Source organism: Leptonychotes weddellii, chromosome 6 (genome assembly GCF_054177405.1).
Source record: "Leptonychotes weddellii isolate Sample4059 chromosome 6, ASM5417740v2, whole genome shotgun sequence".
Classification (NCBI taxonomy): domain Eukaryota; kingdom Metazoa; phylum Chordata; class Mammalia; order Carnivora; family Phocidae; genus Leptonychotes; species Leptonychotes weddellii.
The window spans coordinates 50,270,539-50,297,610 of record NC_138374.1 but is presented as its reverse complement, the minus strand read 5'-3'; the positions used below and the strand labels follow the sequence as shown (position 1 = coordinate 50,297,610).

Below are 27,072 nucleotides of genomic sequence, written 5' to 3'. Positions count from 1 at the left end.
TCAGCTGGGATAAGAGCCATGAGGCCCTCAGAAGGGAGTCTGCGTGGAGCAGATGTCCCTGGGATGTCACCTGTCATGGTTTACTAACCACGCCCCTCTGGTTGGACAGTTGAGTTGCTTCCAGTTCCTCATCAGTGTAAATCCTTTTGCATCAAGATAACTTCATGAAAATGAAGCTGCTGTGTATTTAGGATTTTTTCCCTTCGTCTAGATTAGAGGTTGGCAAACTGTGACCCATGCGCCAAATCCAACCCGCCACCTTGTTTTCATGAATAAGTTTTATTGGAACATGGTCTTGCCCATTCAGTCCAGCACGTCCGGCTCTCTCACGCTGCAGTGGCCGAGTTGGGCAGGTACAGCAGAGACCCCAGAATATTTACTGCCTTTTATAGAAATAGACATTTGCTGACCTCTGGCCTAGATTCCCAAAGATGGGGTTCAATGTAATCAAAGGGTATGACCTTTCTTTCGGGCCTCTCTGAATCTCACTTGCCCTCCAGAAGGTGGTACTGACCCAGCAGGCGATCCCTGAGATCTGAAGGTGGAGAGAGGGAGCTTGGGATTCTCTCTGACAGCTCCTTGACCCCAGAGCATGCTGGGCTGGGGTTAGGACATTTGTTTGGGGATCCAGCTCTCTCTGCCATCAGCGTCATGATTGAGCAAGTCCGTTCATTTCTCAGAACCTCGGTAAAGTAAGGGTAAAAATCATGGCCCCCTTGGAGCACTGTTATGAGAGTCTTTTTGTTTTCTTGTGGGGTGAGTCACAGTTCTTAAGGGAGGGCCTCTGGCTTAGAGAAGGGTGTTTATGTACTTCTTTCCTCAACACGACTGTGCATGGCCCTGCACGTGCACGGCTTGGTGCAAAGAAGGGGGGGTCCCAGCTCGTCTGTGGGCACAGGCCCGGAGGACGAGGCGGTCCCTGGGTTGATAGCAGTGGTTCTGGGGTAGTCACCAACTGCTTCCCCTTCACCTACAGATTAATCGCAGCAAATCGGAGAGCGGTTAGACGCTTGGAAGAATTTCCAGCCTGGCAGAAGTTATAAAGGGAGGGGATAGATGGTGTTCTGGGGATTTCTCAGGCTTTCCTCCTGCCCTTCTGGGGATGGGGACAGGATGGCCCCGAGCCCTGTATTCACCACCCACCCCGCTTCTGGGTCACCTCCTCTCAGGGAAGCTGCAGCCAGCACGGTGTCCCGCAGAGGGCGCTGCAGAGTCTGGAGCGATACTTCTACCTGATCCTGTTTAACTACTATCTCCACGAGCAGGTGCGGCTGGAGGATGAGTGGACCCACAAGCCCTCCTCCTGGGGTCCCTCCAGCCCTGTCTCCCACGGTGACTGGCATGGGGTTGTCGAGGACCCCTGTGGAACTGGGGAGGAGGGTGGGGGCGTGTGTGTTGGTTCCAGAGGAAGGTGGGTGTGGGGGACATGGAGAGACCCCGATAGAGTGGTGGTCCTAGAGCAGGTCAGGCAGAGAGAGGTACAGTCTCTGTACCCTTAGCTGGGGCATTGGGGCCTGGAAGGATCTTGCTTCGGACCTCCTGGTCCTGTCTCCTCACCGCCCCCCTCCCTGCCCTGGACCATGATGGGTGTCTCTTGGGGCTCCCCCACCACAGGGCCAGCTGGGAGAGTTTGGGATGGCCTCGTGCCCCTGAACTCCCATCTCTCTCTGCCTCGGGCTGCAGTACCCGCTGGCCTTTGCCCTCAGTTTCAGCCGCTGGCTCTGTGCCCATCCTGAGCTGTACCGCCTGCCTGTGACTCTGAGCTCAGCGGGGCCTGTGGCCCCCGGGGACCTCGTCACTAAGGGCTCTCTGGTGAGTGTGGCCGGGTGGCTGGGGAAGTGGGAATGGGTGTGGGCTGGCCCCGGGGCTGGTGGGCCCTTGATTCCTGAGGGCTTGGGTTAAACATTGCTGCCCTTCCCAGAAGACAAAGGGGCGATGGCCTTTGGGGCAGCAGACTCTTCCTGTGAGTGACATGGGGTTGATCTCCGGCCCCAAGAAGCATTTGCAGCTTTGGCCACTGCTGTCATTCCCTCTCCTCGTTCTCAAACCCACGTGCTGCAGGCGAGGAGGCAGGAGGCCTGGTTCTGATGTCTTTGCCACCAGCCTCTCCCTGTTGAGCCTCAGGTTCCTCATCTGGAGGGTGGGCACTAGCGCCTTTCTCCTTGCCGGGGTGGTGATGAAGTGCCAAGTGTGCAGAAATGCTTGGTAAACTGTAGAGAGCTGGTCCCTGCTCTGCCCTGCCCCACCTTGGGCTGGGCTCTGAATCTCAGTCAGCTGCTGTGGGTCCCAGGCTTGCTGCTCTCCCCGCAGGGGGCGGACGACCTCATCTCTCCAGACGCACTCAGCACTGTCAGAGAGATGGATGTGGCCAACTTTCGACGGGTGCCCCGCATGCCCATCTATGGCACAGCCCAGCCCAGCGCCAAGGTGACCACCCCAGGGGCCCTACGTCCCCTCGTGGGCTGAGTGGGGTAATGGTTGAGCCCTTTCACTGATGGCCCTCCTGTCTCCCCGCAGGCCCTGGGGAGCATCCTGGCCTACCTGACTGATGCCAAGAGGAAGCTACGGCATGTCGTGTGGGTCAACCTGAGGGAGGAGGCCGTGCTGGAGTGTGACGGGCATACCCACAGCCTGCGGTGGCCTGGGCCCCCCATGGCCTCCGACCAGCTTGAGGTGAGGCCCTCCTGCCTTCCGCACATCCCTACCTTGGAGGCCTTCTGGAAAATTGGCCTGGGAGCGTCTTTGGAAGGTCCCATGCTCCTCTTGTAAGATGGAGAAACTGAGGCCCCAAGAGGAGCAGACTCGGGGAGTGGCTGATTCAGGACTCCCACGGTGGCCATCTCCCTGGCTCTGGGTCTGGCTCTGATCCCTGAGGCTCAGGAAGGGGCAGGGATGCCCCCGAAAGCCAGGACTGGTCCTGGCCATGGCAGGCTCTGGCCTTCCGGGGCTGGCCTGGAGGCTGCCTCAGTGGCCTGAGCCCTCTGTCCCACCCTCCTCTAGAACCTGGAGTCCCAGCTGAAGGCCCACCTGAGTATGCCTCTCCCAGGCACGGGGGGTGCACCGACCCGCAAGTTCCAGACATGCCTCACCACGCAGGAGGTCTTCACCCAGCACCGTGGGGCCTACCCTGGCCTCACTTACCACCGCATCCCCCTGCCAGACTTCTGCGCCCCCTGTGAGCAGGTGAGGGGGCTGTGCAGGCCTGGCCTCTGGGGAGCCAGAGGGGGCCCTCTCCCACCCCGCCCTGGCCTGGGCCTTGGCTCGGGACGCAGCTCCCCCGGGGGACTGGGAGCGTGTTCCACGAGCCTTCACATAGGACCAAGTGGTTTATTCGCTCGGCACCTGTGTGTTTATTACGTGTCATTGGTGTGTGTGTGGGAGCACATCCATGGTGTTCGTGAATGTGCGTCCGTGAGGGAGACGTGTTTGGAGAGTGTGTGGGTATCACTGTGGAGTGTGTGGTGGGTGTGTTGGTCTGGAATCCGTGATGTGCCTCTTGTCTTTCCCAGGGGGTATGTGGCAGGCGTGTCTGGGGAACTGTGTGGTATGGAATGTGTATGGGGGCTTGTGGGGTGCTTGTGTGTGACCAAGGTGGTTTGTGTGTTCTCTGTAGCTTTGTGTCTTTGCAAGAGTCTGTGTAGTTTGTGTGTCTTAGGGTCCACGGACCCGTCCGTGGTGTGTGTGCCCAGCACTCACTGCGTGCGGGTCGCCGCGTGCCTGTGTGTACATCGGTTGTCTGGGTGATGTGTCTGTGCGGGGTGTGGTTCTGGGCCCGGGGCGTGTGGGGACCTCTCAAGTGCAGCCTGTGAGAGGCAGAGATGGGGCTTGTGGTTCCTGCCTCTGTGGGTCTGGTTGCCTGTTGTTTATCGCCCCCTGGTGGGCGTGTGCTGCAGTGATCTGCTCAGGTCGGACCCCTGCCCTCAGGCTGGGACCTGGGTTGGGTCCCTCTCAGGCAAGCAGCCAGGCCAGGGGTCCCTGCGCAGCCCCGGGGGACACAGCACGTGGAAGTGGCATACGCGTGTTTCATACGCTGCCTGGCGGAGGGTGCGTGTGTGCGTGTGTGTGTGTGTGTGTGTGTGTGTGTGTGTGCGCTCGCGCACCTGGGGGAGGGGGGAAGGTAGCAGGGGCATGGCTGTTTACAAGCATGTCATCTTGTGCCTGGCTGCCCCAGGACCGCTGCTCTGGGGTTGCCATTTGGAGGGGTGGGCCGCGTCGGGAGTCTGCAGCCTGGAGCACCGGCTGCCTGACTCAGAGCCTGGTCTCCCCACCCAGGATTTTGACCGACTGCTCGAGGCTCTGCGGGCTGCCCTCGCCAAGGACCCGGGCACTGGCTTCGTGTTCAGCTGCCTCAGTGGCCAGGGCCGGACCACGACCGCTATGGTGGTGGCCGTGCTCGCCTTCTGGCACATCCAGGTTTGTGTGGCCCGTCCTGTGTGGACAGGGCAGGGTGGTACTCGGCCCCGGGGACCCTGGCTGTGGCAGGGGCAGGAGCGTGTGGGGGACAGGGATGGTGCATGGTGTGGAGCCTCTCCCATCAGTCCTGGGCAGAGGGCCTGGGGGCTGGCAGACCCCCGGCAAGGGGTTCCTCACGTGGGGGAGGGCACGACCTGGATGGACGTGCTCCATGTCCCAGCAGCTATCCTCCCCCAGGGCTTCCCCGAGGTGGGCGAGGAGGAGCTCGTGAGTGTGCCTGATGCCAAGTTCACCAAGGGCGAGTTTGAGGTGAGCACACCCCACGGGGTCCCCCGGGGACACCTGGTGAGGGGAGAGGGCGAGTCTTGCTGGCAGGTCTGGGGGATCTTCAGAGCTCCTATTAATTACGTCACCTTCTTGCACCTCATCATCTCAGTGCTCCCCTGCTCCCATTTCACAGATGAGCAAACCAAAGCACAGGTCAGCTTGGCTCCGGGCCCTGACAGATGGCTCTTGGAGAAGAGGGGGCTAGACTGACCCCCGTCTGCCTGGCCCTGCTGCTGGGCTGCTCTGTGCCCTGGGGGAGCCCCTGGCCACATCTTGTCTGGGTGACGCTGACGCCTGCCTCCCAGGCGCTTGGGCCCCAGCTGGGGCCGGTGACCTTGATGCCGGGCCATGGCCTGTCCCACCCCACCCCTATTTCAGTCCAGGGCACTGGGTGGATGGCCACTCACATTTCCGATTTAGTCACCCCTGTATTGTGCCCCTGCTACATACCGTCAGCCCAGATGCCCTGCAAGTAGGCGGCAAAGTCTCTGTCTTACGGGGGGCGGGGAACGTGGCGCTCAGAGCTCGCATGTGGCTCCCTGGTGTCAGCGCTGTGGTCGGCTCCTGCCTCGTCGACTGGCCTCATCACATTCCCGCCCCCCACCCCCGCTGTCCCTGCTGTCTTGTCACCCTGGCCTCTGCATGCTCCCTCAAACTTGCCAAACTCCTTCAGCTTCTCGGCCTTTGCATGTGCTCTTTCCTTTCCTAAAACTCCTCTCTTCCTTCTTGCTGATTCGCTGATTCTTAGATTTTTATTTTTTTCATTGTGGTAAAATGTACCTACCATATAATTTGCCATTTTAACTGTGTTGAAGCGTATGGTTCTGTGGCACTGAGTACATTCACTTTGTAACCAGTACCACCATCCGTCTCCAGAACTTTCTATTCGTCGCAAACCGACCGTACCCATAAAACAGTAACTCCCCATTCCTCCCTCCCCAGCTGCTGGTGACTGTGGTTCTGCTTTCTGTCTCTATGGATTTGACTATTCCATAGAACTCATACAAGTAGAATCATCCAGTATTTGTTTTTCTGTGTCTTGTCTATTTCATTTAACGTGATGTCCTCAAGATTCACCCATGTTGAGGGTCTGTTAGCTTTCGCACCTTTTTCAGGCTGAGTATTATCCTATTGTACGTATGGACCACATTTTGTTCATCCACTCATCTGTCGGTGGACACTTGGGTTCTTGTCACCCTTTGGTGATTGTGAGTCATGCTGCTATGAACTACAGGAGTACAAATCCCTGTTCAGATATCTGCTTGCACTTTCAGAAGTGGAATTGCTGGATCATACGGTAACCTGTTTAGTTTTTAAACAACGGCCGTATTGTTGTCTGTGGCAACATATCCACCAGCAAAGCACAAGAGGTTTAGTTTCTCCACGTTTTTGCCAACACTTGTTGTTTTCTGTTCTGATAGTTGCCATCCTGGTGGATGTGAGGTGGCATCTTATTGTGGTTTTGAGTCCCCTTTCCCTGATGATGAGTGATGCTGAGCATCTTTCCATGTGCTCATTGGCCACCTGCATGTCTTCTATGAGGAAATGTCTGTTCAAGTTCTTTGCCCATTTTTGATTTGGTTTGCTTTGTTGTTGAGTCATGGGAATTTTTCAGTATATTCTGGATATCAATCCCTTAGCAGATATGCGATTTGCAAATATTTCCTTTCATTCTGTTGGTTGCCTTTTTACGCTGTTGATGGTGTCATTTTCTTCTGTCATCTGTGCTTCTGATGTCCTGTCCAAGAAGTCATTGCCACATGCAACGTCATGAAGTTTTCCTCTCTGTTTTCTTCTAAGAGTTTTGTGGTTTTAGCTTTGTGTTTATGTCTTTGATCTGTTTTGAGTTACATTTGCACATGAATATCCAATTTTCCCAGCACCACTGTTGAGATGGGCCTTGAGGTTTTCCTTCGTGGGGGGTGAGTCTGTTGCTGGGGCTGGCGGCCTCACCTACCCCCCTTGGTTTTCTCTGTGTTCCCCTGGCCCCAGGTGGTGATGAAGGTGGTGCAGCTGCTACCTGAGGGGCACCGCGTGAAGAAGGAGGTAGATGCGGCCCTGGACACAGTCAGTGAGACCATGACCCCCATGCATTACCACCTGCGGGAGATCATCATCTGCACCTACCGCCAGGTGAGCCTCGCCCTGACCCATGTGCCCCTCCCCTAGTGCACAGAGAGGTTGTGGCTGACTGGATGTGAGGTGGCTAGGGCTCCCGTGGGGCCCTCATCGGTTCTGTTACTTCCTCACCTCCTGGATGTGACCTGTGAAATGGAAACGCGCCCAGCCCCAACTCACCCTTGCCTGATTCGGGAGTGCTTGACGAGGTGTATGCGCTGGTGATGTTCAGAGTGTTTGACAGCTGTGGCAGCCCTGGGACCAGTCAAGGATGTGGCCAGTCAGAACTAACGCCCTGTCCTGACCCCTGTGGTGTCAGATGTTAACCCTTCCGGTTCTGGGTCGTGGGCGGTGTCGAGGGTCCAGGGCAGGAGTCAGGTTGGTAGATGGGGCCACTCCCGGGGCTTGGCAGGTGGCCATTTAATGACCAGCAGGGCAGCCGTTCAGTGTTTTAATGGCTGATGCCGCATGACTGCCCACTCAGGACCTATGTATGTCTGTGCTGCCCTCGGGCTGGGGCTGGCTCCCAGATTGACCTCCTCAGTTAAAAATTGTGTTTGGATAACTCATGAAATGACAAAAATGAAACGGTTTCCATAAAGGTACAAATTTTATGTAAAAATCCAGAATTTCAGCCTATTTAGAAAAAAAAAGTGCCTTTCCATTAGCTGTCTGTGGGGCTCTGTCCTACACAGCTCTCCTGGCCCAGTCAGATGACTTGACATTATCTTCTGATTACCACGTTCACCCACCCCCGTTCCAGAGGACAGGCTGCTGCTGACCTCAGCAGTGGGACGATAGGGATCCCTGAACCCCATCCCAGGGCTCCCTGGTGGTGGATTGGTGGGTGGGGTGGGGGTGGAGCAGAAGCAAGATAGTCATTCCCCAGTATGGCCACCAGGTGGCCTTAGTGAGCTGGGCCTGGGTCAGACTCTCAAAGAGACTGAAGAACACAAGGCCTTCACTCTCTAATGCAGTCTTTTTCACCCGGCGGGGGCGGCACCATACTAGTTTCACACGGGAGCTTTGAAACATTCCCATGCCTGAGTTCCATCCATAGAGAGTCTAATTTACTAGGTCTGCTTGGGGGGGCCAGCGTGTGAGTGTTTTTTTGTACAGTTCCCTAGGTGATCCCAATGCATAGTCAAGGTTGAGGACCACCTCGTCTAAGCGGGAGTCCCCAGCTGCACTGAGTTTCAAGATCACCTGGAGAACCCGTTGCTGGGCTCCAGTTCTGAGTTTCTGATTCCGTAGGTCTGGAAAACTCTTAGGTGATACTGATGCTCCTGGTGGGGGGCCACACTGGGGGATCTGCTGCAGTCGAGTCTCACCCTCTTGCTGTCTTCTTAATAACAGCTTTATGGAGATAGAATTCACATACCATACGATCCAGTTATTTAAAGTGTGCAATTGAACAGTTTTTAGTACTTTCACAGAGCTGTGTGGCCATCACCACAACCAGATACAGAACATTTTCATCACCCCATTTCGCCCTTCCCCAACCCTAGGCAACCGTGAATCTACTTTCTGCCTCTATGGATTTGCCTATTCTGGACATTTCATAAAAATGGAATCATACAGATGTGGTCCTTGTGACCAGCTTCTTTCACTCAGCATGATGTTTCCAAGTTTCATCCGTGTTCTAGCACGGATCATTACTTCGTTCATTTCTGTGACTAATATTCTATTGTATGGATACATCACATTCTGTTGTTGGTGTCATGCCTCATCTAAGGTCATGAGAATTTACCTCAAAGAGGTAAGTAGATTTCTTCCAAGATTTTATAGTTGTAGCTCTTATATTTAGTCTTTGATTCATCTTGAGTTAATTCTTATATATGGTGTGAGGTAGAGATCCAGCTTCATTCTCTTGCATGGAGATATCCAGTTGTCCCAGCACATGTGTTGAAAAAACAATTCTTTCCCTATTGAATTATTTTGACATCTCTAAAAAAATCCATTGACTGTAAATGTGAGGGCTTATTTCTGAGATTTCAATCCTGTTCCATTGATCTGTCTGTTCTATTCCAGTACTGCTGCCTTAATTACCATAGTATTGTAGTGAATTTTGAAATCAGGAAATGAGTTCTCCAAGTACGACTTCTTTTTCAGAACTTATTTTGGCTGTTCTGGGTCCCTTGTATTTCCATATGAATTTTAGGATTAACTTGCTAATTTCTGAAAGAAAAAAAAAAGCCAACTGAGATTTTGATAGGGATTTTGATGCAGATCAATTTGGGGAGTATTGGCATCTTAACAATAGTTACTCTTTTGATGCATAATATGAGATGTCTTTCCATTTATGTAGGACTTCTTTGTTTTTTTTTACAAGATATTTTATAGTTTCTAGAGGGTGAGTTTTACACTTCTTATATTGAATTTATTCATAAGTAGCTTATTGCTTTTGTGTTATTGTAAATGGAGTTAATTTCTCAATTTCATTTTTTAGTTTGTTCATTGTTACTATATAGAGATACAAGTGATATTTGTATATTGATCTTCTATCTTGCAAGCTTGCTAAACTAATTCATTAGTTTTGATACTTTCTTTAGTGAATTTCTTAGAATCTTCTGTTTACAAGATCATGTCGTATGCAGATAGAGATAGTTTTGCTTCTTCCTTTCTAATTTGGATGTCTTTTATTTAATTTTCTTCCTTAATTGCCCTGGCTAGATCCTCCAGTAGAATGTTAAGTAAAAGTAGCGAGCACAGACACCCTCTCTTGTTCCTGATCTTAGGGGGAAAGCTTTCAGCCTTTCACATTAAATCTGATGTTAACTGTAGCTTTTTCATAGATACTCTTTGTCAGCTTGAGAAAGTTCCCTTCCATTCTTAGTTTACTGAGTGGTTTTTTTTGTTTTTTTTCATGAGGAGATAGTGAATATTGTTAAATGCTTTTTCCATGTCTGTTGAGATGATTATCTTGTTTTTTGCCCTTTATTCTATTGATATGGTATGATATTTTAATTGAAGGTATTAAACCAACCTTACATTCTGGGATAAATCCTGCTTGGTCATGGTGCGTCTTTAATGTTGCTAGATTTGGTTTGTTGAGGATTTTTGTGTCAGGTTCATAAGAGATCTTGGTCTCTTATGTCTTTGTTCGGTTTGGCGTTAGGGTCCTGCCGGCCTCACAGAATGTGACTGTCTCACTTTTGCAGATGAGACTGAAACCTCGAGAAGGGAGAGGCCATCATACGTGCATTATTCAGCTGGGGCTGCCACAACAAAATACCACAACCACATGGCTTAAACAACAGAAATTTGTTTTTTCACATTGTGGAGGCTGCAAAGTCCAAGATGAACGTTCTGACCAATTTGTTTCCACTGAGCTCTCTCATCCTGCTTGCATATATGGCTGCCTTCTCACCGTGTCCTCCCACAGCCTTTCCCGGGTACCTGGATGTGGACAGATAGCGGGATGGGAGAGAGAGAGGGAAGGCGCTGTCTGATATATTTTCTTAGAAAGACACTAATCTTAGAGATCCTAGAACTACTGGTAGAGAACAAAGAAAGAGCTAAAAGCAACCTCAATCCCGGTAGTTGGGATTCAAGAGGCCCGTTTAAAACAGGGAAGGACCTTTCTAGGGTTGCCAGTATATAACCTTGCTAAATGTGTCCATTTTAAAGAAAGGAGAGATGGAAGGAAAGAAAGAAGCAAAAATTTAAAAACCTAACTACAATCTACACAGTTGGCATTTCATAAAAGAAAGAATATTTTAGTACCAGAAAAGTAGAATGGACATGATCTCAGAGTAGTTAAGAGTCCTTGAACAGATCTGTGTTTCTAAGTTCCTGTAGACCTGTGAAACTGGTTATGGACACAGATTTGTGAATCACAGCTTTTGGTGACCAGGCCACTATGTCCTTTAGCCAGAAAAGGCAGAATGTCTTTCCTCCAAGGTCACCCTGCACTTGACCTGGCCTGGCTAGGCCCAGAGTGTATGTCCTGCCTGAGGTCAGGATGGCCTGAGCTGCCCCAGCTGCCTTGAGATTAGAAGGGGCCTCTGGCCTGCTCCATGCATGCGTGTGTGTGGACTCTGGAATGGCCGGATTGTTCTGGGCTGACTGGCAGAAGGAATGTGGATGTGGGTGACAGCCGTCTTCATCCTCTCTGACCGCCTGTGTCCCACCTGCCAGGCTGTATCAGTACTGTTTCCCAGCAGGGCTGTGTGCGGGAAGGACACGAGGGACCGGAAGTACAGGGCTGACACACGTCAAGCGTTCAACTAATGGGAGGGCTCTGAGGATCCGTGTAGGGCCAGAGTGTCCTGTGATATCCTGTAGCTTCAGAATCCCCACAGGGACCCTCAGATTTTAGTGCTAAAAGACTTACAGAGCATTTGTCCCCTCTGTTGACAGATGAGCTAGAGAGTGGGTTGTGTAGCGTCCCATGTGAGTTGGTATCAGAGCAGGGCTGAGAGGCAAAGATCCTCGCTCCCAGGCCCCACCCTCTAAAAGTTATTTCATGCCACTCAGCACCTGGTCCATGTTTAGATTTTCTCAGTGGTCTCACAAAGTCTTTTTGCAGTTGGATCAGGATCCGAACAAGAGCCACATGTCACATTTGGCTGATGTGGCCCATGGAATCTAGAGCAGCTCTTCCCCCTTTTATTCCCCAGAAGCGTAACCCCAGAGGTAAGCGGGTTGCTTCCTAGTCATCCGCAGTCTGGACCTGGTTAGTTGCACCCCTGGTTCTAACTGATCACGGGTGATGCTGTGGGCTGCCACGGGGGTACAGAAGGCCCCGTGGTCTCTTCTGTGACCGCGCAGCTGCTGGTGCTCATCCCCTGGATTCTTTATTTCACGGAGGGTTTGCAAAATGCTGGTATGCTGGCTCTCTCATTCCCCCTCCGTTAACTAACTGCAGTAATTCCAGAAAGATCCTCCGCACTGAGGTGTGGTGGAGGCAGGAAGGCAGGGCCAGAGCTTGGGTTTTCACTTGACTTGCTCACATTCAAAGGAGGTTTGGGAGGTGCTTTTCTAAAGCTGAGGGGAAGGATGTTGGGTTTGGTGAGCTCTCGGGTTCCTCTAGACTCAGATGAACCTGAAGTCTGTGATGAGGGTCTGGGTGACCGGGGTGGGCTGGGAGAAGGAAGATGGAGGGGTTCCTGAGGGGAGGTTGGGAGTTGCTAGAGGCCAGTGCTGGAGGCCAGGGGACCAAGCCCCCCCCATACGTCCCGAATCAGAGACAGCGTGGGAGGTCCCCCCCCCCACCCATGGCTCACTGTGCATTTTCACATCCACGGTCTGGCTCAGTCCTTACTCTGTATCTGTGCCTGATGAAGAGCATTCTGTACCATCACATCCATGTTTGCATTTGAGGAAGGGAGGCGCTGGGCTTGCCCAAGAACCCACAGCTGGTGGATGGCAGGAGGAGAGCGAGACCCCAGACCCGGATTCCCAGATCGGGCCCTCTCCGCCCCGCCATCCTGCCGCCCAAGTTGGAGGAGGCCCCGCCTTCCTCCCACCTCAAGCCCTGCTGCTGGGGGCGGTGGGGGAATCAGAACTAGAAGCCACGACCCATGCCCTTGTGTTCCCAGCCTGAGAAGGCTAGAGGACAAGAGCACATTGCAGACTCAGGTCATAGGCACAGAGGGGGGATGGGACTAAAACTGTACGTACATTTTCCACAGAGACAGGCCTTCCCTGGTCCGACAGCCTTGACTCCCCTCTCTGCCTGGGCCTGTCCCAGGCTGCCTGGCCTCTGCGGGTTGCAGCCCAGCTATGTGTCCTCCACTCTCTAGAGCGTCAGTGAGCCTGGGCCGGGACCTGACCAACGCTATGTGTGTGAGGGGGCCAGAATGCTAGGGCATTTTAAAAACCACCTCAAAAGGAAAAAAGAAAGAGAAAGCTCTTTGAACTAAGCCACTCCGTGAGGTTGTGATAGAGGTGACAAAGCTGGGCCCTAGGCTCAGGAGAATCTGGGATGACCACCAGCCCACGGTGGGGACACCATCTGGTGAATTAGTTGTTTCCTGCTGGGCCTGGAAAGGGAAAAATATTTGTGACAGAAACCAAGGTCAGGGCTCCTGGAGGAAGTCCTGCTAGAATCATTAATGCCAGGGGCCTTTTCCTTAGCCTTGGCTGGTGACGTTAATTCTTAGTGTTCTGTGTTTAAAACAGTCTAATGTGTCTCCCGTCTGTCCCTTCAGAAAGAGTTTGAAGAAAAACTGAGATAAAAGTAGCCACACAGAGAGATATAATAAGATGTCTTTTGGTCTCGAATTGAGATTTCGTCTGTAGATCTCTAACTTTGAGCAGTGCTTTTTGCTTTCTAAGAACTTACTCTTTTGTCTCCTTTGGTCCTCAGAGTAGCTGGTAAGGAGGTGACGGTAGGTTTTACTAGACCAATTTACTGAGGAAGACAGTGAGGCCTAATGACACCGTGATCAGCTTGAGGCAGGACCAGAACCTATCTCCCAACTCCTCGGCCTGTGTTCCTTTCCTCCCCGATGGCCATGACACTTGGGGCAGTTTTGTTGTGGGGGGTGGAAAGGAAGGGGCCAGTGAGGAAGCCACCAGGGCCTACTGTACGTGCTGCCCTGGGTTGGTGCAGAGTTGCCAAAAGGTCAGAGGTTCAGCTTGGTGCCCCCAAAGACAAAGGGTATTCAGAAAAATACAGAGTGAGACAGCTCTGGCTCTGAGCCCCAGGTGGGGTCCCTCTCAGTCTCTCCACGACTCTGGCTTGGCCAGAGTTGTTCCCTGGAGACCTCATTCCAATAGGTAATGTGTCTCCAGGGCCTGGGCCGTGCAATTAGCGCAGCCCTGGAACTGAGCTGTCACATAAACTATGATGGAAGGAAAGGGTTGCTTCCCAGGGCTCTTTCACACCCAGCCCAAAATAGAGCCAGTGGGTGGACGAGCGGCTGCTCGAAGTGCGTGTGCGTGTGTTGTGCGCATGCCTGTGTGTGCGTGTGCACGCGTGTGCATGCATGTTGTGTGCATGTGTGTGTAGGGCACGTGTTCTCAGAGCTGAGACCTCTCTGCTTTCCCGTCCTTCCCGTGGTGTGGCTGAGCAGGAACAGTCTCCACCCTCCAGGGGGACTTCCTGCTTTATCCGACAGCAAACATGCCCTGAGCACCTGCCGGGAGCCAGGCTTGTTCCTACGTGTGCACCGTCAGGCTTGGAGCTTTCGGGGGGTCCCCATCAAGGAGACCCTGCCTTTGTGCTCACTGCTGCCTTTGTCAGCCTTGTGGTCGTCACCAGGGGCGCCGTCTCTGCTGCTGGTCTCTCTTCTGCTGGGCCAGGGCTTGTCTCTTACCCCCTGACCCCCAGACTCTGCCTGGCACAGGTGGGGCTCCACAGACGTCCGTCTAGTGAGCAGACGAATGGGCGGAAGGTTGAAGAAGTCACCATGTGATTAAATAGGAAGACTGACTCCTACCCTTCCTTATACCTTTTTGTTCTTTGTCCACATTGTTGGGCCGCCAGGAGAGGACACTCTTCTCCAGCCACCCAAAAATGCCCTGAGTCTAGGTCGGAAGCCCCGAGTTCTAGCCTGGGCTCTGCTGGGAACTCCCTGCACTCCCCTGGGCGAATTGCTTTGGCCTGCCTGGGCCTCTCCTTTCCCATCTGTCACTTGGGGTCACCGTTGCTTCTCTACCTGCCTGGAAGGGTGGCGGTGAGCACAGCCTGGGTACAAGATGAAGTAGGGGTGGGGTATATAGGGTGCGGTGGGCAGGGGGGTTGGGACACCTGGCCAACTCACTAGCTTATGTGCAGGGCAGTGGGATCCTGAGGGCCATGTCTTGGCACCGCATCCCAGAGCCTGACCTAGGGGTAAACGACGTTTATGGAATGAATGGTGCACCGAGAAGCCCGTGGTGCCGGGTTTAGTCCATTCCTGCTTTGGAAGTACTGAATAAAATGTGTTCTTTGGGGGCGCCTGGGTGGCTCAGTCGGTTAAGCATCTGCCTTCGGCTCAGGTCATGATCCTAGGGTCCTGGGATCGAGTCCCACATGGGGCTCTTTGCTCAGTGGGGAGCCTGCTTCTCCCTCTGTCCCTTCCCCTGCTCGTGCTCTCTCTCGCTCTCATGTTCTCTCTCAAATAAATAAATAAAATCTTAAAAAAAGAATGTTTTCTTTGGAAAACTGATTACTTGTCTATGGGCCAAGGGCCATTTTCCTAGGTAGAGAAAGCTTCCTTGTGCTCGAGGCCCCAGGACAGGCCTGAGGGGAGTTTGCAGGGACTCACAGAAAGCCCCTGGAAGCGGCTGACACTGCTTGGGGCCAGTGTCTGACGAGGAGTGGGTGGCACTGAGCTTTGAGAAGGATGATGGGGTCAGCGCTCTGGGACCTCGCCCCTTAGAGACTAGCCGTCTTTGAGGGCTGTCAGCTGCCTGCCCAGCTGGACAGCAGAGACCACCAGGCCTTCCATGCTCATTCATATTGAGTGGGTCAGGGAAAGGGCAGCAGGCAGACTCCAGTAATGGGGGTGTCGTCTGGCTTGGATTGACTCAGGCCCTGAGCCTGGCCTCGCTTTTTCTTGTTTCTCTCCTTGGGCTCTGTTTTCCCATGGCCTGGGCTGCGTCCAGCTCTCCATGCGACGCTGGCAGGTCAGTTCACCTCTTTGACCTCGGTCTCCCCTTCTGGAAAGCAGAAGCGTTGATCTAGGTGACCCCGGGCAGTCTGTGATGCAGGGCTTAATAAAAATGGGAGATAGAAGTATTCATTGGTCCCCGATTCGGCAGACATTTCTCTTAGGATTCCTGAGTGCCAGGCACTGTGCTAGTTCTGGAGATACCTCATGAACAGCACAGGGAAGTTCCTGCCCTCATGGAACCCACACTCCAGGGAGGGAGACACACAAGGAACAAGACACAAGTCAAAGTCACGTTGTATCAGGTCGTGATACGTCTGTGGGGCTGGGGGGTTGCAGTTTTACATGGGGTCTGGCTCAAGAAGGGGCTTGATGAAAAGGTAGTGTTTGAACACAGACGTGAGGGGGTTGAGTGGGGGAGCCATGCCAACACCCAGACAGAGGGATACGGCAAGTGCAAAGGCCCTGAGGGGGGGGGCTTCCTGGTATGTTTGAGGGGCAGGAGACGAGGTCAGACGTTACGGGGGCAGGTGGGATGGGGCCTGCTCTGGGATCGCACAGATGATTACACAGACGTCGGCTTCTACTGTGAGTGCCAGCGGGGGCCTGTGCAGCGGGTTGAGCAGAGGTGCCCACTTAAGGTTCTAGCAGGCTCACTCTGGGGCTGTGTTGGGACTAGGCCGCAGAAGTGGGGGTAGGGGGGGCCAGGGAGGCCAGTCAGCCGCTGTCACTGAGGTGAGGCGGCTTGGCCTGAGGTGGTAAGAGGCGAGCAGCAGCTGGGAGGATGCCCTGACTGGTTGGATGTGGGGCCGAGAAAGGGCGAAGTTAGGGAGGAAGGCCAGGTTTTGGCCTGAGCAGCAAGAAGGATAGACATTAAGATGCACAGACATGTGGACGGGCAGGTTTTGGGGGAGCTCAGGAGGTTCGCCTGGGACATGTTTTGTGAGTTGGAGAAGCTGGATCGATAACCTACCTGGAGCCCTCAAGCACGGCAGCGTGCTTGGAGTCTCCATTCAGCATGGAGTTTGGATCCCCGGGGGTGGAGGCGTGCATGTGGGGTCCCCAGTGTCCCGTCTGGACTCTAGATTCCAGATGGCATTGGAAGCATGAGACTGGCTGAGAGGGCCTGGGGAGTCAGTGCTCATCCACCAGCTGGGTGACTACTGCATGCCTAGTCTGTGTCCTGACCCTGACATTCGAGGGGGGGCGGGGGGGGTCAGGGAAGATGTAAACCTCATTCTAATCTGGTGCTTGCCCCCAGGCTTGTTTTCCAGACTGATCATTCCTTGGGGAGTAGAGGAGGCCGAGAAGACGCTGGAGGCTGGAGCACTCAGAGCAGGCTTCAGGAGAGCAGGGGCTTGGCCTGGGCCTGGAGAGATGAGTGGAACAGGGCCAGGCCTGGTGGAGGGGAAGGGCTTTCCAGGCAGGAGGAAGGGAGGGGGTGGGTGGGGGCATGGTGGGGTCAAGGTATAGAGGCAAACATGAGGCAGGGTGTGGTTGAGCTTGACGATGGCGAAAGGGCCCAGGGTGGTCAGACAGCTGGGCGTTTGGAATTTGTGTCCCAGCTGGGAACTCTGACATTGGGCAGTTACTTGGCCTTACCCAGCCTCATCTGCAAAATGGGTGTCCCTCTAGGAGACATTTTAGGATCTAACACTCCGCTCTGGATGTGACATGCTCAGCCTGGCATGTGGTGTGTGGTAGACCCTGGACATACCTGGGGAGGGGCATCAGCCCTGCCTTGGTGGGTCTCTTCCACGCGGCCCAGCAAAGGGAGGAGCTTCAAGAGGGCTACTGCTGGCAACACCGGGCCCACGTGGGTGCTGGCTGACCACTGGCCTGAGAGAGCTGAAGTGCCCAGCGCCCTGGCCACCTTTCTTAGGCCTCTTCTATTTTAGGGCTCAGTCCCAATGGATGAGGAAGCCTTGTCCAGCTTCACCACAGCTAATGACAGCCTGGCCTCCCAGGCCATTTAAAAACAGCTCCACTATTTTTATCAACAGGAGGAGGCTGGCCTATCCTCCTCCCCAGACAGTGCCCACCCACATAGGCTGATTTTAAGGAAACCAGGGCCTTGATAGGAAGATGGGTCATTGTCTCAAATCACAGACTGTGATCGCGCAAGATGGGCCCATGGAACCTTCTGGGGGGGGTGTCAGCTGTCACCTTTACTTGCGGTCTGAATTTAGGGATAATTCTACCCTACGTTGCCAGTAGGGCTCGGAAGGAATCACCCAACCTCACCACCCTGAATATTGCTCAGACGCAGTCCTCTCTGGTGTCTCTGGGAGCAGCAGGCCCCTGTCCCCGTGGGAGCGGGGGCTTGGAGAAGACAGGGCTGAGGTGACTGTGCCCGAGGGCCAGCCCCAGAACCGTGGGCTTTTCTCGCCCAAAGGATGTTTCCTGAGCACTCTCTAATTGAAAGTAGTTTAAAATGGTTCTTGTCTGGTGGAACTGTGGGTAATTTTCTCTCCTTCAAGAAGCTCCGGGATGGAGACGGGGAAGGCAGTGGGAGGGATGGGGTGGGGAGTGCCCCGTGCCGGGCAGCACGGAATGATCCTCCTTTGGGAGAGCGGGCTGGTAGTGGTGGTGTATTGGCCATACTTTGTCTCTAGGTAAAACCGTGTTTGTTTTTTTGTGTGTGTGTGTCTACTGCCTAATTTCTAAACAGAATTGCCTTTTTTTTTTTTTTTGAGCACCTGGTTGGTTGATCCTTAAAACAAGAGGCACCCTGCCCTCCCCTGCTCCAGTCAGCTCCTGCAGCAGCCCTGGGGCCATTTCCACCCTCACCTCCGTCAGAAGCCCTCGGTGGCCCCTTTGTCTGTAGGATCAGGGCCTGGCTGGCCTTCCACACCCTCTTCTGGGCCCCGGTCGCCCCCCATTGCCTCCCCCTCTGCGCCCTCTTCCGTGTCATCTACCTTGGATACACCTCACCCTCTGGCCCCTTTCCTCCCCTTCTCAGGGCACCTTTCTGCCCCCCAACCCACCTCAGATATCGCTGCCTCTTTGATGCCCTCCGTGGGCCGGCTGCCCCCCACCCTGTCTTGATCCCTTGGTCCGGCTGCTCTGCCGTTGCCCTCTCCCGCTGCCCCCGCCCACGAGGGTCACTGCAGGCGGGGCCCATGCACACATCACCCCCATGTTACAGCTTTCTCCTCTGTGCTATGACTTGCTGTGGCCATTCACGGTTTACAGGCGCTTCCTCGTACCTTACGTACCTGAGCAATCCTACCTCCAGAAACCTGGGAGCTGAGAGTTTCGATGGCAGCACCGAGCCCAGAGCCGTGTCTCGCAGGGAGTCAGGGCAGTGGGTATGGGCCCCTCGCCCATCCGGGGCCCCATCCTCTCTCCACCTCCCGCCCCTGCCCCATCCCCAGTGCCCCAGAACTCCTTCCTACCGAGCGCTCACTCGAGCCTGGGAAGGCTGTTAGCTGAGGCGGAAGTGAGAGGTGGGGGACCACAGGCCCTGCAGACGGGCCCACTCCAGCTCCTGGTTCTTGGGGCTATGGGTCATGTCGTGTCAGGGGCGCGGGCCCACCCTGGAGCCTTCCAGAGGAGACCCACTGGGCTGAGGTGTGCCGAGCAGGAAGGCTTTCAGCTGCGGCCCAGCTGTGGGGAGGTCACCCTTCCTGGTTCCCGGGGGCCTGGGGCTGGCTGTGCCCTCCGAGGATGTTCCTGGCGCCTGAGGGGACGGCCCCTGGGCTCTGTCTTCTTCCTGGTGCACAGAGAGCTGCTGTGGGTCCAGATGGACGCCTGGAGGGTGTGGGGTGAGGTGTGGCCTTCCCCTCCAGGGCGGGCTGCACGTCCGTGGTGGGTCACAGGAGCAACTCAGGCATGGCGGCAAGGACACCGTGCTACAGGGAAGCTGACTCTGTGTGCCTTGGGGTGCCCACCGATGCCCACGCTGAGAAAGCCTCAAGAAGACCCCATTTAAGTCCCCTTCCTCCTAAGCATTAGCCTCCTGTGAGTCTTCCGTTCAGAGGTCACTCCTGCCCCTACACCTTCAGTGACTCCCCTGAGCTAAAGCCACGGGGCTCCACCCTGGCTGCAGAGAGTCCCCGGGGAGCTTCTCAGGATCGCGTAGGCCCGTGTCTCTCAGGCTCTGCTCTGATGGGTCTGGGCTGGGGCCCCGGCATCCGCCTGCCAGGCTGGGAAGCTGGACTGGAGTAGAGCGTGGGCTTCCACAGTTGCCTGCCAGCCCAGTTCCCCTTCTTGTCCCTTCACACCCTCGATCCAGTCAGGCCAGCGCCTTTCGGGTCCCGCCTGCTGGGCACCGTCCACACCTCTGTGCCGCCTCATGGGCTGCTGGCTCTCTCCACCCCAACCCTGCCGGCCCGCACGGCCCAGCCACATCCCACGCTCTCTGGGAAGCCTATCTCCAGTCACGTGGCGTGGCGGTTCCTTCTCCCCCTGGCACGTGGCCTGGTACCGTTCTTAGAAGGTGCTCAGGATGGCTTGTTAAAAGCACCAATGCCCCCCGACCCAGCACACGCACCTCTTTCTCTCCTCAGCCTCCGTATCTTTCGTTGCCCCCAGCCCTGGTGGCCTTTCTAGGATCTATTCCAGCCTTGAGGAGGGTGGGGCCGGGGCCGGACGGCTGGATTCACCCCCTTCTGCCCCTGATCCGGAGCCATTTGAGAAATGGGCAAGGAGGTCCGTTAAGGACGAGTTGGGGTCAGAGGCCAAGATGCGGGTCCCCCTCCCAGGCAGAGACGCGCTCACCTGCCTGGGAGCCACTGGAGGCCGCAGAGCCCAGGCCTCAGGGGCGGAGGGGAGGCCCTGCTGTGTCCACGGTCAGAGCCCCGATGGCTTAGCCTTGCCGTCCACTGCCTTCCTGTGGAACCTGAGCCGGGGCCATGCCGTGGGCCTCGCTGTGCAAAACCCTCCCGTCCCAGCCCTGGTGCTGTGTGTCCGTGTGTGTCTGTGTGTCTGTGTGTGTGCTGTGTCCGTGGCTGGGGGTGGGGGGCGAGGCCCCGCTGGACTCTCACCCTCTGCCGTCCTCCAGGCAAAAGCGGCCAAATCGGAGCCGGAGGCCGGGAGGTTGCTGCTGCGGGGCCTGCAGTACCTGGAGCGCTACGTGTACCTGGTGCTCTTCAACGCTTACCTCCACCTGGAGAAGGCTGACTCCTGGCAGAGGCCCTTCAGCTCGTGGATGCGGCAGGTGAGAGGCCGCCCCACGCGGCCCCCGCGGGAAGCTTCCAGGATCAGGATTGTGTCTCGTTCAGCGTTGGGTGTCCGGCCCGGCGTCTGCACGTGGCCGGCCATTGGGGGAAGTCGGAGGCATGAATCAGTGAGAAGGGGGGTGGTGTGGGGAACGGCACAGGGCAGTGTGCTAGGCCCGGCCCTGCTCTGGGCATCCCCAGGGCTGAGGTGACCTGCGTGCTTCGTGCCCATTCTTGTGTTCCCTCCTCCCTTGTGCCCTGCGAGGGGCAGGACGGCGTGGTGGCCTGGCCCCTGCCACCTTCCAGCCGTGACCTTGGACAGGTGGGCCCTTCCCTCTAGCTGTCCTCAGCCTGAAGGCAGAGATCGTCTTGATGCTGTCCCTGCCACCTGAGAACGTCGTGGTGGGGATGCCATGAGATACGTCTGGTGCCGTGTGCTAGGCCCTGTGTGAGCTGAAGACAGCCTTAAGGGTGGTCCTTTCGAGGATGAGTGTTGAGTCAGGGGACCCAAGGCCACATTGGGGCCATCCTCTTGAGCAGGCCTGGACTTGGCTTCCTCTTTGGACCCCTGGGTGGGATGGAGGTCGTGGGGAACCTAGGACACTTCTGCTTGGGTTCTGCTTGGAGAGTGGACATTGGGAGAACCAGGGGCTGGGCAGGAGCTTGAACCAGCTGAAACTAGGTGGTGCATGTTCTAGACATAGAAAGGCGAGAGCTGTTCCAGTCAGGAGTGTGGGCTCCCGCCGCAGGGGCCCTCTGTCCCTCCCTCCTGCGGATGCGTGGAGGGTGGGGGTGAAGGTTGCCCCTGGTGAGTGGAGCCTGCATCCTCCCCATCTCCTAAGATGGTGGAGAGAGAGGGGGGCTGGTCACTGAATGGGTTGTGTCTCCCAGGCCCTGGGCCACAGGGTTGCATGGAGAACGTCCAAGGAGGCCCCCCCCTGCCCGCCTGAGGGGAGGCCTGTGACAGACCTGCCTGGTCTACGGCCGGAACACACAGCCACAGGGTTGCTTGCTGGCTCCCACACCCACACCGCCTTCTCTAGCCCTCCGTGGGGGCCCCGGCTGTAATGCCCATGAGCCACTGGGCCCGTGACCCCTAGTGTCTCAATGGGAACATCAGGGCTGCGTGGGCACAGGGGTACTTGGCTTCCTGCGCTGCTCTCCTCTTCCTTACTATCTGCTGGGTGCTTTCTGTGTTTCTGGAGCCCTCCAGCATCGTCCCGGGAGGTAGAGACAGTTGTCCCCATGATGAGGAAGCTGAAGCTCGTGGTAGTGAAAATGCAAACTTGCTCAGGTTGCTGAGCTGGTGGAAGGCAGCTCTGGGCCCCAGGCTCAGCTGTGTGATCTAGAGCCTGCCGAGGGGAGGAGGGCGTGGTGATGTGGAGGGGGCGGGTGGACCTGGATGACAGCCTCTTTCCCTGGGACTACAGCCCCCAGCTCTGCTGTCTCCCCCAGGTGGCATCGAAGGCCGGAGTCTATGAGATCCTCAACCAGCTGGGCTTCCCCGAGCTCGAGAGCGGGCAGGACCAGCCCTTCTCCAGGCTGCGCTGCCGGTGGCAGGAGCAGAACCGCTGGCCCGAGCCCTCCGCCGCTGGGGACTTCCTGTAGGGTGGGCTCCCCACCCCACCCCTGCCCCTGCCCGCCCCTGCCCCTGCCCCTACCCGCCTCCTCCTACGGAGCTCCATGCAGGCTGGGGATGCTCCAGGTGCTCTTCACGGGGAGTGGTCCCGAGGAACCCAGGCCCCAGGAGAGACTGGGGCGGGGTTGGGACCCTGTTTTAAAAAGAGCTTTTTATAGGACGAGTAGTGCACGGTTACACTTGTGAACAACAGGCGCGCGTGCCTTGCAGACCGCAGACGGCTTCCAGGGAGCTCGGTCCCCAAGTAGCCGAGCAGAGCTACTCGCTGCGGCCACGCGCACCCTCCTCGGCCACCTCACAGCGGTCCTGACAGCCTGGGGTGTGGAGCCGGTTTCCCGCTTGCTTTCTCTTGCTGCCCTCCCCGCTTGGCCTCTCCCCTGTTGCTGCCTGAGCACTGCCCTGGGGCCCCCGGTCCCTGGGGAACAGACAGGGCTCTGGTGGATTTGTCACCTCAGTGGCAGCTTCACCCAGTTTCCTTGCCTCTCGTGCCCCATCTCCAACCTGGAGACCCCGAGAAGCGCAACGGCGTGGCCTGCTGGGTCTGGTGGAGGCTCTGCCTCTCCTTCCTTCCCCTCCCCCTCCCCTGGGGCTGGCGGGACTGTGGAGGTCCCCAGGGAGCTAGAAGGGAGGAGTCCCTCTCGGGAGGAAGGAGCTTCTAGAAGATGGATGCAGCCCTATGGAAGAGGCCTGCCCCATTTCCCAGGGAGCCAGGGCGGGCAGTGCTGAGGAAGCCCAGGCTCCCTGCAGCTGGTCCTACCGCACTTTCCCCGCCCTGGCCACCCAGGTGGCCCCAGGTCCCCCTCCGCTGCAGCAGGAGCCCCGAGGACCGCTGGGGGGCCCTGAGTGAACAGTGGAGCATGCGAGTGGGCTAAGGGGGGGTTTCAGACCATCCTGGCTGAGGACCCCTGAGCTTCCCTCCAGAGGGAGCAGAGGGGCCGAGGGTTGAGGAGCGGGAGGCCTCAGGAACAGCTCTGTCCCCACCGTGGGAAGGCTGCTGGAAGGGCCGGCCCTGTGGAGGTGAGTCGTGCAGCTCTTCCTCTGGGGACCACTGTCCGCCGAAGCCCCGGGGGCTGACCGGTGTGGAGGCTGCCCGCCCTGGGCCTGGCTCGTGGCGGCCTGGGAGCCCTCCCTGGTTGGACGCATGCACTTCTGCAGAAAACCAGTGGACACGTCTCTGGTCTCAGCAGGAGAGGCCAGAGTTGTTCACATCTACCTAGTGGAAAATATTTGGCCATCTTGGCTGAAATCTTCTGCAAAACTACTGTATGTCTGTTCACTACCTTTTCGAATTTGTTTTTGTTTTTATTTTTGCATGAATTAAAAAGTTTTCATTTCTTTGCAGACAAAGTCTAGATGAGGGGTCACAGATCAGGCTGAACTGGGAGGGATCCTCTGTGTTCTCACAGTTGACCCTGACTTTCAGCTGTGCTGGGACCACGGGCTGGTCACTTTGCCTCTCTGCCTCAGTTTCCCCATTTGTAAAATGGGAGAATAATACTTGCCTACCTACCTCACAGGGGTGTTGTGAGGACTCATTTGTGACTTTATTTTGTACAGAGCTTTTGAGCATTAAAAATGGCTAAATGTAAAGTGTGCCTGCCTGCTGATGTCTGTAGTATATTCTAGAACTGATGTGAGCTGTGGTCCTGGCTCCTTCAGAGTAGCGGTGGGTGGGCAAGGTGAGTTGAAAGCACCGATTCTTGGAGAAGGTAGGTTTTTCCAGACATCCCTCTCCTTCCTTCACATCCTTCATGCGTGACCATCTCACTTTGGATGCCTGGGGCTGTCATGCTGAGCCCCTCCTTGAAGAAAGCCACACAATAGGCTAATTCATGCTATAGTGTGAAGGACTGTTGTGTTCAGGGACATGGAGCAAAATGAAATTTCAGGGGTTATGACGGAGGTGGGATTTCAGCCTCTACTTCCTTCTCTCACTCCCGCAGGCTTTGCTTGGCCCCTTCCGGCCCCCAAATACTTAGACACAATGGCATAGAGAGGTTGGCGTGTCAAGAGGCAGTGAGGAGAGTGAGGCAGAGGGCATAGATCCCAGTCTCCTTCCCATGCTCTCCCAGCGTTAGGGGAATGAGACCCTCTGGGTTGTATTTCCGAGGTCAGCTGGAACCCAGAGCCCCGTGGGCTAGGGGTGGTGGTCTTCTCAGCCTGGGAGGGAAGGCCTCCTGGGGTTATTTCTCAGCACGGCAGAGTCCAAGGATGCTCCCTGTGGCTTCTGAATGTGAATGTAGAGGCATGCATAGTGGTGTGTGTGTGTGTGTGCACGCACGCACACGTGGGCAGTTCTTGGCCTGGGGATACGTAGGAGTGGATGATGTGTTCACGGGTGTGTCCCCTCAGGCTCCCTGGGCCTGTCCTGCCTGTGGCAGGGCATCTGGCAGTTACGTGGACGGTGCTGGCTCCCAGGTCAGCAGCCCCTCTGGTGCAGGGCATCTGAAGACTCTGTTCGCTGAGTGAAGACACGCGAAACCTTCGAACAGCCCCTGATGCATTGTAAGCGTGAGGTCAGTTTTAGCCAACTTCGCAAAGTCTCTCCGCCAGTCCTTTTGGGGTGCTCAGGAGTAGTCCCTCACTTATCCCACGTCTGGTCATCGCTGTGGGGGCGTCCCTGCGCCTTCCAGAACTTCAGACATCATGGAGGCTCTCCCTCACTCAAGTGCCCAGGCTGGGAGGTGTCATTTGGGTTAGGGCCTGGGGTCTGCGTTTACTTGCAGTCAAGGAGCCCGACGAGGTCACTTGGTTGAGCTGCCACCCTATTTTCCCACTGCCCCCTGGGGGCCTGGCACCTAGGCCAGCGGCCTCGATATGCCTGGCTCCCACTCCCGTACCCTGCGTTCTTTCCCAAAGGCTTCTGGGTCTTCTGGGGGTCCTGCCACGCCAATTTGCCCCTGTGCCCAAACCAGACGAGCCTTTGCTGGGACCCTGCCTGCCTTAGGGGTGTACGTGTGGGTGTTAATGAGCACGTGCGGACTTCTGTATATAAGGGTGACTGTGGAAGGTGGAGAAGCCTGTATGTGGGCTGTGGGCAGTGATTCAACAGTCACACATGGGGCTGTGACAGGGACAGCCCCACCTTCCAGAGCCTGTGGTATTTCTGGGAAGAGAATGAACGAGTCATTCGCACTGGGTATGGCGAGAACTGGGATGCCGCGGGCTGCCGGTAGACAGGAGCAGTGAGGTCGGATACCAGGTCCAGAGTTCAGCCTGGGGCCCTGGCTTCCATTGCTCCCTTCTGATGGAGCTTCTAGAACAAGGAAACACTGAGGGTGTGGACCCTGGGGGCATGGAGCCCAGGGACATGCTGGGCCTGGAGTCAGACCACCTCACCCTTGGACCCCCAGGGCTCAAATGATCTGAGTTCTTCCTGACCCCGCTTACCCTCCCAGCCTTGACCAGACTCCAGGAATTGGTCATATTCTGTGGAAGGGGGACCCCCAGAGGGCCTTTGTCTTCTCTGCTCGTCCCAAGAACCGGTTTAGGATGAGCTGGAAAAATGGAGCGCCCACCCAGATGTTGCCTGACAGATCTTCCCGCCGTGTCCAGTCCGGGGACCCCCAGCTTCTCCTGCAGAATCAGCACTGTTAGATCTTTACCTGGGCTTTTCCTTACAAAAAGCTGCTTATCTTTTATTCCCGTAAGTAAAGCACGATCAGCAGCTCGTTATGAAAATTCAACCAGTGTCCTCACCGCCCCCAGCTCCCACCCCCACTCCCACCCTCTGGCTAGAGAAGGCACCCGTGTTGCTAGAGAAGCCCATGACGGCTGGAACTTTCTCCTGGCGGTGCTGTCCCTGGCTGTGGCATTCGCTGCCCATTGGTCTGGCCCCAGCTGAGACGCACACCCCTCTCTGCTCCGGCGGCAAGAGCGGTTTCAGCATGCGTACCCTGGCCGTTGAGATCGTGGGTGACTCCCCTTGTCTGAGTCTCCAGTTCCTCGACTGTAAAGATTAAAATACTTATTTTGTAGGGAAAGATCAAAGTTAAGGTAGGGGGCCCAGTACCGTGCCTTACTTTTGGCAGGAATTCCCGCAGGAATCGTTTGGTTCTGATGAGTTTGTTATTCTAAGACCCGGAGCAAAGGAGGTCCAGCGGAGGTGTCACCAAAGTAGTGACGGGGACACTGGAGGCTCCCTGAAAGTCAGGGAAGCTTGAGCCAGTAGGCGAGTAATGGCAGGGAGTTGGAGGCCAGGGGGCCCGGGAGGCAGAGCTCATCCACGTCTCCTTCCCTCCTGGAGGAGCCAGTATGAGGGACGAAGGCACTGCTCCGTGTCTCACGCAGCTGTTCTCTTAGGAAAGCCATGCTGACTTCTCTAACACCCAGAGCAGGTGCAGGGCAGCCGGCGTGAGGGGTGGTAGGTAGCAGGCCAGGGAGAGGCCTTGGGAAGGGCTGACTTGGTGGTGTCCCAGAGGAAGGCAGCGGCGGCGGAGCCCTGGGGAGCCGACTGGAGAGCGATTAAGTTTGTTGCAGTTGGATTAGGGCAGACAACCCGGCTTCCAGAAAATTTCCCTGCCTCTGGGTGGCCCAGGAGAGAGCTGCGTTGGGTCAGGAAGCTTCAGGGGCCACTAGAGCTGGGCACTTCCTGCCCATTGCAGTGTCTCTCCCAACTGGCAGCTTACCGTGGGTCTTCCCGCCGCCCCCGTGCTCGGCCCCAGAGCTCCTCAAGCCACACGGCCGTGGGGGCCCCTTCCTTCCCTCTCTCTCTTTCCCCAACTGTCAGCCCGCATCATGGTCTGAAGGCCCTCCCTGCCTTCTGTCTACTCCCCCTTCCTCCTTCATGGGGTTCCCCAAATAAATCTCTCATACATCTAATCCCATCTTGGTGTCCATCACTCTGAGGACCTGGACGACACCCCCTCAC

At 56.1% G+C, this 27,072-nt stretch overlaps 1 protein-coding gene across 12 annotated transcripts in view; it reads left to right on the top strand.

The window, feature by feature from the left end:
* The window catches only part of PALD1 (phosphatase domain containing paladin 1), an 88,445-nt gene extending 64,653 nt beyond the window's left edge, over window positions 1-23,792 (top strand). For 7 of the 12 annotated variants that reach the window (XM_081824110.1, XM_081824107.1, XM_081824109.1 and 4 more), the window contains 10 exons: window positions 1,113-1,265; window positions 1,684-1,812; window positions 2,311-2,427; window positions 2,518-2,673; window positions 3,001-3,183; window positions 4,273-4,413; window positions 4,651-4,722; window positions 6,733-6,873; window positions 20,407-20,562; window positions 22,019-23,792. In XM_081824110.1, coding sequence (XP_081680236.1) covers window positions 1,113-1,265; window positions 1,684-1,812; window positions 2,311-2,427; window positions 2,518-2,673; window positions 3,001-3,183; window positions 4,273-4,413; window positions 4,651-4,722; window positions 6,733-6,873; window positions 20,407-20,562; window positions 22,019-22,171 — 1,401 coding nt within the window. In that variant the 3' untranslated portion in view covers window positions 22,172-23,792. Of the gene's footprint in view, window positions 1-1,112; window positions 1,266-1,683; window positions 1,813-2,310; window positions 2,428-2,517; window positions 2,674-3,000; window positions 3,184-4,272; window positions 4,414-4,650; window positions 4,723-6,732; window positions 6,874-8,366; window positions 8,615-10,019; window positions 11,174-20,406; window positions 20,563-22,018 lie in introns of those variants that run through there. The other 5 variants (XM_081824113.1, XM_081824116.1, XM_081824114.1 and 2 more) reach the window with 5 other exon arrangements.
* Window positions 23,793-27,072: the final 3,280 nt, after the last annotated feature.